The 12,412-nt window shown below is 35.6% G+C and overlaps 1 protein-coding gene across 1 annotated transcript in view; it reads right to left on the reverse strand.

Moving 5' to 3' along the window:
* Positions 1–331: 331 nt before the first annotated feature.
* DNAJC15 (DnaJ heat shock protein family (Hsp40) member C15) overlaps positions 332–12,412 on the reverse strand; it is a 68,633-nt gene continuing 56,552 nt past the window's right edge. The window contains exon 6 of the mRNA XM_049647456.1: positions 332–562. Within this exon, the coding sequence (XP_049503413.1) occupies positions 492–562 (71 nt within the window). The 3' untranslated portion in view covers positions 332–491. The remainder of the gene's footprint in view (positions 563–12,412) is intronic.

The following is a 12,412-nucleotide window of genomic DNA, read 5'->3' on the forward strand; positions in this document are numbered from 1 at the left end:
CAAAACACCATTTAGTAAATTCGATTGAGTTTCCGATCATTTCCCCATGGGATGGCAGTCAGTGTTTGATCTCAAAACATGTAAAGCACCTTACACAGGCAGAGTACTAAAGTCCTCTGAGGAAACAAGGGACAGTGTGAATATAAATAGAAGCAGCAAGAAAATCTCTACTAATTGCTCACAAATCCCACATTACTGATGATGACACTTGAGTGAGGGAGGGGAGCTGGGGGACCTTAGGACTAATGAACAAAAATCTTACACTGTGTAACTACCACAGAGAAAGGAGGAAAATGAGCAAAGTGTTCCTTTAAAAGATAATAAACAGATAGATTATTAATATTTTATTATCATATACCTTAATATTGAAATAAATGATTGTGGTCAATACATGTACGGAAATTGTGAAGGTCGTGGCTTAGATTAATTTGCAGGACTTTCTTGCTTTAAATTCCCCCTTCTCTTCCTTCAGAGTGCTTCTTGGGCATCAATCAATGTTTGGTGGTTGCTTCCAGCAAGTCTTTTGCTTCATTTATTTTGGTTGCTAAGTAAGGAGATCCACCTAGGAGGACAAAGAAAAAACAAATGGATTAAAACTTCATCACTGACGTTTTTAAAAGTCTCAAATAAAGAAAAACACTCGTAATTGGAATCCTCTGATATTTTCCCACACATTCATCCTGTTGACAAATTATTTTACCAGCTAAGTAGAAATCATAACAGCATAAATTAAATTTGTTTAGTGAAGCACTACAGATACCCAACAATCAAAGATAACCTCTGAGGAAAATAATGAAAGAAAGCTATGATCAGGAATAATTTGAAAAACACTCAAACATTTCATTGGTCAGACACTGCCATTCAAATATTTGATCACAGAATTTTCTGAAATTAAGTGGATGGTTAGGTAAATAAAATAATGGTCTCTGTCCAAGACTTTTTTTCTGTAAAGAGAAGAATATTCATCTATGAAGGAAGGTATCTTTCTGAAGGAGGTAAAGCAATCCACAGGAACTTTCAGAGATGTATCAAACCATACATTCCCACAAAAATGAAAAACATGTTAGAAAATCAACTATGTACTATCCAATCCTAAAAATCATATTTCCTAATGTAGATGAATGAACTAATAGATGAGTGGTAATAAAAATAATGTTTAAAGGAAATGCTCTCTGTTCTCCAAAATAATCCTATTAGGATACTTATGTATACTTGAGTATACATAAGATTAGATTACATACATTAGATTCACTGTACCCTAAAATGAAATTACATCAGTTCTTTTTTTTAGAATTCTTTCTAATGCAAATAATAAGAAGGAAATTGAGCTGATTTTCAAACTCAGAATCATTATAAATCACAAACAGAACCTAACTAACATACAAAAATACTAGCCCCAAACAGTCACATTAGGCTATTTCAGCATTATATGCCTTCTCATTTCTACCCCTGAACATTTTTACTGCTTAATGCTTGAGCTAACAATCATATTATGGTTCACCTATCTCTCTGTTTGTTTTTATTTTTTTATTCTCCCCTTGAGTACAAACCATCTACGGCTTTTGAAAACCTCATAAGACCTCACTAGCTTACAAAAAAACAAAATACACCTAGATAGCATTGGTGTGTAAATTGTCCAGGTTTTATCCAAGCCTTTTATTAATATGATACCACCCACTTATATAGGAATAAAAAAGCAGGGAAACAAATCAACAAACATGGTTATAGCAGAAAGGGCAATGCTGGAGGAAGCTATATTTAGCTTTTTGCCCTTGAGGATAATAATGACATTTTTACATCAAGATTTGAACTGCTATAAACACTCATAGAATATATCAAGGAGTGTCCTTGAATATACAGTAAGAATTACAAGCAACGTTGATGAAAGTTTCCATATGCACTTGGTTATGAAATAAACTGATTTCATGATTATCTTTGAAAATGATCTTAACTTAGGTAATGTCAATCTTGGAAAGCTGTTTAAATGTTTAGAGTTACCAAGGCAATGCCAGGCATTCTGCATGTCCTCAACAAATATTAAAATATTAATTGAATTCAAATATAACCTGTAATTGATATGCACTCTGGATATTGAAATCGTAACATGCTCATTTAGCAATTAGCAGACAGAAAAAAAGCTCACACTGGGCTCTGCACAGGGCGTGGAGCCTACTTAAAAACAAACTGAAACTTTCCCCTTATCTCACACCATATACAAAAATTGATTCCAGTTTATTACAAATACAATTATGTCAGGTAAAAGATTTCAGAAATTATCTTCATGACCTTGAGACAGGCAAAAATTTCGTAAACAGATAAAAAATGCACTAGGTATAAAGGAAAAATCTGACAAACTGGACTTTATTAACATTGATATTTTTTTCTTAAGTTTATTTAATTATTTTGAGAGAGAGAGAATGTGTGCAGGTGTGCATGAGTTGGGGAGGGACAGAGAGAGAGGGAGAGAGAGAATCCCAAGCAGGCTCTGTGGTGTCAGTGCAGAGCCTGACACGGGGCTCAATCTCACAAACCAGGAGATCATGACCTGAGCTGAAATCAAGAGTCAGATGCTTAGCCAACTGAACCACCCACACACCCCTAAAATTAAGAATTTCTGTTCAATAAATGGACACCATTAAGAGGCAAAAGCAAGACACAGAGAGAAGATACTTACAACACAAAAGACTCATGTCTAGAATGTTAGAATATATAATGTTCTCAAACGTCAATAAGAAAAGGAGACAACACAACAAAAAATGAATAAATGGAGAATATATATTCGTACCATGGAATACTATACAGCAATACAAATGAATGAATCATTTCTATAACATTCACTGCTACATAAATGAATCTCACAAAGATAATAAATGAAAGAAGATGAATACGGAAGACTGCACACTACAGGATTCCACTTACATGACATTTAAAAAAAGGCAAAGCTAATCTATGGCTATAAAAGCCTGACAGTGGTCACCTCTGAGGAGTGGGGAATGACAGGAAAAGTACCTGAGGAGAGATTTGTATGGTTTTATTTCTTAATCTGGGTAATAGCTGCATAAATGAATTCATTTTGTGACAATTCATTGAGTTGTATACTTATCATCTATGTACTTTCATGAATGTATATTTCAATTTTGAAAAGCTTATTGAAAAATTTACTGAGGTATGTCGACCTCCTGCAGTCTGATGACACTACAAACTCATACTGTCCAAAAATCACTAGGTTCAACAAACCTATGATCAAGACCATGATGATGAGGGTAGTGACTAGGCATTATTTGGTGTTTCCAATTCTATTTTCATAAATGAAAGAGTCTAAATCACAAAACAAAGTGTAGTAAGTTGCCCAACACCAGCCACAGAGTTCATATGAAGTGGAACCAGGATTCCTAGGAAGCCTGGCTCCTGAGCTGCCCATATTCTTTTAAAATATTTTAAAGTAATCTCTCTACCCAACGTGGGGTCAAACCGACAACCCCAAGATCAAGAGTCATACACTCCACTGACTGGGCCAGCCAGGTACCCCAAGCTGGCAATCTTCTTGATCACCATACCACACCATTTTGTTTACAAGATTTCTTGGGTTTTAAATTCCTATCGTATCGAACATGTGGTTGTTGTAGACCTTTTCTGCTTTCTTCAAGCCCATAATCCCATCCTAGGCCATCCCCTTCCTTCTAGAGAAGATTGAAATCGTGAGTGTGATTTATCACTTGAAGTATATATCTAATGTACCCATTAGATAATAAATACCTTGAAGAACAACCTTATATCTCTGTATTATCAACACAGCTCTGAGTACACCGATGGGGTTTGAGGTACTCTTTGTGGAGGAGTAGAAAAAGTGATGAGTTACTATCTATTATTTTCTTAAAAGTTTTTCTTTAAGTTTATTAATTTTGAGAGAAAGAGACAACAAGGGAGTGACAGAGAGAGGCAGAAAGAGAACCTCAAGCAACCTTCACATTGTCAGCATAGAGCTAGACACGGGGCTCAAACTCACCAACGTGTGAGATCATGACCTGAGCTGAAATCAAGAGTCAAACACTTAACTGACCAAGCCCATCCAGGTACCCCATATTATTTTTCTTGCATCAGGTACCAGCTTCATAGAAGAAAAACCACTCCAAAGACCCAAAGATATGGAAAACAGTAACAAGAGTGTCACGAGTAGGTGCTTTAAAAAATAAATATCTGCAAAACAGCAGAGTAAGAAATCCTAACAAGTACAAAAGAAAATAAATATTCTATAATTAGTAAGTGTTTCAAAGTTAGGTATAATTATTAATAATTATATATAACTAATAATATTAGTTATAACTTAATAACTACACCTAATTAAGTAGAATAATTGTTACTAATGTGAGTTTCATAATTAGCACACCAATCTGAGGATTAAGAAAATACAAGTTCTCTTATATCCTTGGGCTTTCCTTAGGTAGATCTTTTCATGGGTTTTTACATATTCTTTAACCTTCATTAAAACTTATGAATGTCTACATTCCAAACCTGTTAAGACAGAAGTAAAAAGTATTACCATCTGCTGATTTGAAGGATCCTTAAAGGCTACCCACAATTCTTAAAAGAAAGATGTTAAAATCATGTGGAGACAGATGGACTTCTGGCATGAGGAGTTCCACTGATCTGCTCCCCAGTGGAACCGGTGAAAACTATGTAAATAACCCCAGCCACTTAAAACCTCTGAAAATGGTCTTAAAAGCAAAAGTAAAAAAGAAACATCTATTCAAGAAAATCTATGACAATTCAGTAAGAAAGGCAGGAAACTGGTATTTGAACCAAAACAGCTTCCCTCCTCTCCTCTCGGCTCAGCCAGACAAACACTTCTGCTGGATTGATGCAGCCAAAAACACAGGGCTCCCCTCTCTCCCTACCTCCTGGACAAAGGGTTTTCTTTCTGGGAGGAGCATGATCTCCATTATTTCTCTTCCTTCCCCCAGCTGCCTGCTGCTGAGGCTAAGTGCTAAGCAAGTGATACAGAAGCTCTACCTTAAGTGTGGCTCCTTTAGAATACTGGGCCTCAAGAGTCCTTCTCCAGTCCATAAAGCGTGGTGGTTCCACACAAGAGAGGCAAGCCAAGAAGACCTCAGGCTACTGCTCCCTGTGTTGCATGCTTAGATCCTACAGCGGGGGTTTCATTTGGAGAGAAGACTGCCATAGTTCCCAGTCTCAACTCCAGAGCCCTGGCAGATATTTTTCCTATGAAGTAAACAGGCCATGAAACAGAGAGCCCCAAACCTCTTTCCAAAGGAACTGACTTCATTTACAACAGAGCATGGAGGGTGCTCTCAAGGACAGTACAGGGAGGGACAGCAGAGGTTCTGAAAAGCAACTGGGAGAAGATTCATGAATCTAGTGAACATACACAGTGACTGTATGTTCACAGGACAGAAACAGGGAACGAACAGCAGAGAGGAGCCCTCCTAGGTTCAGAACAAACATCAGACACTGACTCCAGAAACTGTTTCATCAAAGATGCAACTAGTTGATTGCATTCATTCGTAGAGAAATTTGTGTCCCAGGGCATTATTGAGAACAACTGAGCAACTGGTCAGCAATTAGTGGAGTTTACAATTGGGTGTGATCAAGAAAAGAGAGGAAGAGTGCCCGACCAATACCACTGTCATCCCACAGTGGCTGAGTTGCATACCCAAAACTATGCCGCCTTGAGGAACAGTGTCAAAAGCTTAACAAGGGGAGGTGGGGGGGTGAGGGTATCGACTTCACTAAAATAATCCAGTTACTAAACAAATAAATAAAAACAATAAGCCCTCCCTGGGGTGGACAAATACCCCGAGCTGCTACAATACATAATCTAAAATGTTCAGTTTCCAACAAAATACTATGAGGCATACAAATTAACAGGTCATGACAGTATGACCCACACATACACAATGAAAAAGCAGCAACAGAAACTACCTGTGAAAATAATCAGATGTTGGATTTATAGGAAAAGATTCCCAAGAAGCCATTATACATCCACAGAACAAAATTGAAAAATCACTAGAGGTGCTCAAGAGTAGACTTGAACTGGCCTAAGAAAGAAGTAGTGAACTTGAAGATAGAGCAATTGAGATTACTCAAACCAAAGATCAAAAAGAAAAAAGAATGAGAAAAAAAAGAACAGTCTCAGACAAATGTGGGACATCATTAAAACCACAAATATACATGTAATGTGAGTACCAGAAGATGAGGAAAAAGAAAATGGAAAAAAAAAAATCTTTAAAAAAAATAATGGTTAAAAATGTCCAAAGTTTCCCGAAAAACAATAACCTACTCACCGAAAGAGCTCAAACAAACTCCAAGAAGGATAAATAAAAAGAGATCTAAACACAGACACATCACAGTAAAAATGCTGAAAGTCAAAGGCAAGGAGAAAATCTATAAAGCAGTGTTAAATTAATTAAGTAAGGTGGCCATTGTATGGAAGTGGCTTTAATGCCTCAGTAGCCTACATAACCAAACCAAAACCTAAGCCTGTAAATCCCTCAACATTAAGAAATTGAAACCTGAGGGCAACTAATCACCAACAGCCAACCAGATTCTTCCAAATAAAGCAAATGCTTAAGTTGTAGTCAATCAAACAATTTCTTTGTTTTGCTTCTGCCTCTTCTCTATACAAGTATTTCCCCTAGCTCCTGTCAGTGGCGTGTTCCTAACCAATTGCAGTTTGGTGCTACCCAATTCAAACAGATTTTTGCTCAAATAAACCTTTTTAATATGCCTAGGTTTATCTTTTAATTTTTTTTTTAACGTTTATTTATTTTTGAGACAGAGAGAGACAGAGCATGAACGGGGGAGGGTCAGAGAGAGAGGGAGACACAGAATCTGAAGCAGGCTCCAGGCTCTGAGCTGTCAGCACAGAGCCCGATGCGGGGCTCAAACTCACGGACCACGAGATCATGACCTGAGCCGAAGTCGGACTGACCCACCCAGGCGCCCGCCTAGGTTTATCTTTTAAAAGTAGCAACAGGAAAACCATGTGTCACTTATTTAAAAAACCCTCCAATAAGACTGATAGCTGACTTAACAGAAACAATGGTGGCCAGAAGCAGTGGGATACATAATCAAAGTCCTCAAAGAAAAAAACGGTAGGCCAAGAATCCTAAATTCAGCAAGGCCTTCATTCAGAAACGAAGGCAAAACAAACACTATCCTATATACACAAAACTGAAAGAATTTGTTGTTAGCAGACCACTTGACAAGAAATACTAGAGGAATTTCTTTAGGCTGCGAGCAAATGACCATAGACAGCAATCTGAATTCACACGCACAAAGAACACTAGGTAAAGATCTCCATAATTATAGAAGACAATATAAACACATATTTTTCTTTCTTCTCTTAATTCACTGAAAAGGCAATGAATGGTAGAAGATAATACATACAGAATGTATTGTTGAACCTATAACATTTAGAAACATATGCAAAATATATTTGCTAGTAATAGTACAAAGGAGGTCTGTGGGAACAAAGCTAATATGGACTAAGGAAATAACATGAGATGATGAAGTAGTAATACTAAGCGTACTGTTGGGTTTGTAACATTAGTAGATATAATACGTGTAACAATAATACCACAAAAAGGGTACACAAGGAATAGAGCTATGTAAGACTAATGTTTCTAAATATTACTGGAATCTAGTACAAATACGAAACAGAGTCTGATAAAGGAAGGGTACATATGAGAAACCCTACAGCAATCACTTTTTAAAAACCTCAGAAACAGTGAAAAAATAATTAATGAAATTAAAATGCTAGAAAATATCACTCCACATAAAAGAAAAAAGTAAAGGAGGAACAGAGGAGTAAAAAAAAAAAAAAAAAAGACATGAAACATAGAAAACAAAAAGTAAATCAGACATAAATCCAACTATATTATTAGTAATAATACATGTGAATGGGTTAAACAATCCAATTAATCAAAATGTTGTCAGATTTTATTTAAAAAAACACGACCCAACTATATGCTGTTTGCCAGACACAAAAACACAGATTGAAAGTAAAAGGATGCAAAAAGATATATCATGAAACCAACCATAGAAAAGCTAGAGTGCATATTCTCAAAATAGACTTTAAAAATGTAAATGAGATTTTTAAAAGGAACACCTAATAGGATCAAATTCATTAAGAAGATATAACAATTATAAACATGTATGCATCTAACAACAGAGGACCAAAATATATGAAACAGAAACTAACAGCATGAAGAAAGAAGCAGACAATTCAACAACAAAATTTAATGCCCCACTTTCAATAACGGATATAACAACTAGAAAAAAGATCAAGAAAACAGAAGAATTGCACAACACTTATACCAACTAGATCTAACAGACATCTACAGAACAAAACACTCCGCCCCCCCAAAAAGCAGAATATACATTCTTCTCAAGTGCACATGGAACATTCTCCAGGAGAGACCATATGCTAGGCCATTAAACAAGCCTCAATAGGCTAAAAGGATAGAAAGAATCACATTATGTTTTCCAAACACAATGGTATGAAATTAGAAATCAATAAGGACAGATTTAGGAAATAAATATGTGGAAATTAAACAACATACTCTTGAACAATCAATGAGTCAAATGAGTCAAAAAAGGGAAATTAGAAAGTACTTGAAGATAAATGAAAATGAAGACACAACATACTCAAACTTATGGAGCACAACTAAAGCAGTGCTTACAAGGCAATTATAGCTATAAATGCCTATGTTAAAAAAAGAAAATCTTAAATCAACGACCTAACCTTCAACCTTAAGACAATGTAAGGAGAAGAATAAACTAAACCCAAAGCAATTATAAGGAAGAAAACAGTAAAAACTAAAACAGAAATTAATGAAAGAGAGAACAGAAAAAAAAGAATTACAGAAAAATCAATGAACCCAAAAGCTGGTTCTTTGAAAAGAAACCTTTAACTTGTTGATCAGCAATAAAAACCTTTTTCTTGTTCGACCAAGAAAAAGAGAACAGATTCAAATTATTGGAATTAGAAACCAGTATTACTATCAACCTTAGAGAAATAAAAAAAAGGTTATAAAAGAATACTATGAACAGTTGCATTTCAACAAATTGGATTACTTAGATAAAATGGACGAATTCCTTGGAAGACACAAATTACTGAAACCCGACTCAAGAAGGAATAGACAATCAAATAGACCTATAACAACTTAAGAGATTGAATCAGTAATCAAAAAACTATGCACAAAGAAAAGCCCAGGCCTAGACAGTTTATAGAAGAGGAGGAAACACTTCCTAACTCATTTTATAAGGCCCACATTATCTTGATACTAAAACCAAAGACATCACAATAAAACTACAGATCTATATTTCTTATGAATATGTATTCCAAAAACCCAAGAAAATACTAGCAAACTGAATATAGCAACATATAAAAAAATTATACGCTAGACCAGGTGAAATTTATCCCAGGGATCTGAGGTTGGTTTAACAACTGAAAATCAATTAATGGAATCCATTACATCTATAGAATAAAAAACAAAAATAGAAGGGAATTTCCTAACCTGATAAAGGGCATCCATAAAAAAAACCTACAGATAATACCATACTAATGTGGTAAAGACTGGATGTTTTTCCCTAAGATCAGAAACAAGACAAAAATGTCTGTTCTCACAACTTCTTTTCAATGTATATAAATATATATATTCAAACATCAATAAGTACATTAAACATAAAAGAACTAAATACTTGTATTAAAAGTCAAAACCTGTTAGATCTCATTAAAAAACTAAAACCTGCTGCTTAGAAGCGTCAAACTTCAAAAGTTAAAAAAGGCTGAAAGAAAAAGACAGGAAAGGATATACCATGTAAACGTTAACCAAAAGAAAGCTGGGGAAGCTACAGTTTCAAATAAAGCAGACTTTATGGCAAGGAGCAATACTAGATATAAAGAAGGATATTTCAAAACGAGGAGTCAATCCACAAGGAAAATATAACAATTCTAAATTATCTGTCCCCAAGATACCATATAACCATACCATCACAGTAAGTGAAGCAAAGTATATAACCATACCATCACAGTAAGTGAAGCAAAACAAACAAAACCTAAATGGAGAAATAAACAAATACACAACCATAGTAGGTAAACAAGAAAACAGCAAGGATATAGAAGATCTAATTGACAAAACAATTTACCTTACTCATATATGTTTAATATTGAATTCAAGAATTACAGACTATACAATGTGTTCACAGATTACTTACCAAAAATTAACCATATATATGCTGGATTATAAAGTAAGGTTCAAACAACTTCTAAAGAACTGAAACCAGAGTATGTTCTCTTCCCAAGTGGAATGAAGACAGAAATCACTAACACAGATAACTAGAAAATATTCGGTCACTAGGAAATTAGGCAATATATGTTAACACATGAGTGAAAGAAAAAAACTTTGAACTAATGTTAGCTAAAACCAATGATCTGAATATTCAGTTTAAAAAACAGAAAAAGAACAGCAGGGTGCCTGCGTGGCTCAGTGGGTTAAGCATATGACTTTGGCTCAGGTCGTGGTCTCATGGTCTATGGGTTTGGGTCCCGTGTCGGGCTCTGCACTGATAGTGCAGAGCCTTCTTGGGATTCCCTCTCCCTCTCTCTCCCTCTCTCTCTCTACCCCTCCCCTGCTTGCTCTCTCTCAAAATAAATAAACTTAAAAAAAAAGAAAAAAGAAAACGAACAGCAAATTAAAACCAAAGTTAGAAGAAATAAAAATAACAATTCATGATACAGAAAATTAACTTACAAATGCAGAATAACAAAATACGACCATAAGTTTTTAAAAGACTAATACACATATATTGACCTTTAGCATGACCTGTCAAGAGAACAAAGGGGATGATACCAATGAACAAATTACGTTAACACTGAGAATGAAAAAGTAGTGAAAACCACAGCTACTACAAACATTAAAAAGGTATTAAGGGCAGGGGTGCCTGGGTGGCTCAGTCACCTGAGTGTCTGACTCTTTAATTCTCTCAGGTATGATCTCACCGTTTGTGAGTCAGGCCCTGAGCTGATAGTGCTGAGCCTGCTTGGGATTCTCTCTCTCTGCCCCTCCATCGCTCTCATTCTCTTGTTCTCTCAAAATAAATAAATAAACTTTAAAAGACAAAAAAAGGTAATAAGGGGATATTATAAACAACCTTGTGCCAATCTGAAATTTTAGGTGAACTGGAAAAACTCCTATAAAAAAGTTACCCAAAACTAGGGATAAGGAGAAACAGAAAATCTGAAGAGACGTATATTTTTTAAATGCTGAATCTGTAATTTTAAACCTTCCCACAAAGAAGTCTCCAAGCCCAGATGGCTTCATTGGTGAATTCTTACAAATATTAAAACAAGAAGTAACACATCTTACACAAACTCATTCAGAGAACAAAGGAGAACACTGCCAATTCCTTTAAGAGGCTAGAGTGACCCTGATAGCAAAATCTATTAACTTTCTAAAAAAGCAAAACTACAGGCTAATTTTTCTCACAAACAAAGGCACATTTTTCCTTGTAAATACCTTAAGTACTATTTATGCCTTATTTAAGAAATCTTTACCTACTCTGTGTTTTGAAATATAGAGATGTATTGCTGTTTCGTATCACACATTTACATTAAAATCCATTAAGAATTAACTTTCTACATGATGTGAGATGGAGTCAACATTCATTTTTCTCATATGGGTGTACAGACACTTTGGTGCCATTGCCTTTACTGGTGCTAAGGCACTAGCAGTTTACACACCAATGATGTTTTTGCAACATCATTACAAATGTCCACACAGTAAAAGGAAAACAGTTTCACCTAAGAGCTCCTGAAAGGGTCTCAGGAACCCCTGGTGGCCCACAGAGCCCACCTTGCTAAGGCTGCTATATATCAGTGAGAATGAACACACTATTGCTTCACATTACAATATGGATAATTCTCACAAGGATAAATACTGAACGAAAGCAGCCAGGTGCAAATGACTACACACATTCAAAAGAGGCAAGATGAATTTGTGATACTATGAATCAAGACAGTGGTTCTTTTTAAGAGTGAAGTAGAACTGGAAGGGCTCATGAAGGGGTTTCAGGGGTGTGGTGACGTTCTAGTTTTTGACGTAGGGGATGGTTATACAGGTGTGTTTGTAAAAATTTATGTAGATATATACTTATGATTTGTGCACTTTTCTGCTTGCATACTTCAAAACGGAGTATATTCAAAAAAAGAAAAAGAAGCAGAGATTGAGGAGAAAAATTTCTTAAGAAGTAAATTACATCACTCTACTGCTTAAAAGCTGACAGAAACTTCCCACTGTGTTTAGAATCAAGTATTACACACCACCTACAGCATTTCATTATCATAAAGCACACCTGCAGTTTTCAAAATGTGGACACCACCTCATCTCCT

The sequence above is a fragment of the Panthera uncia genome (assembly GCF_023721935.1).
Source record: "Panthera uncia isolate 11264 chromosome A1 unlocalized genomic scaffold, Puncia_PCG_1.0 HiC_scaffold_16, whole genome shotgun sequence".
Taxonomy (NCBI): domain Eukaryota; kingdom Metazoa; phylum Chordata; class Mammalia; order Carnivora; family Felidae; genus Panthera; species Panthera uncia.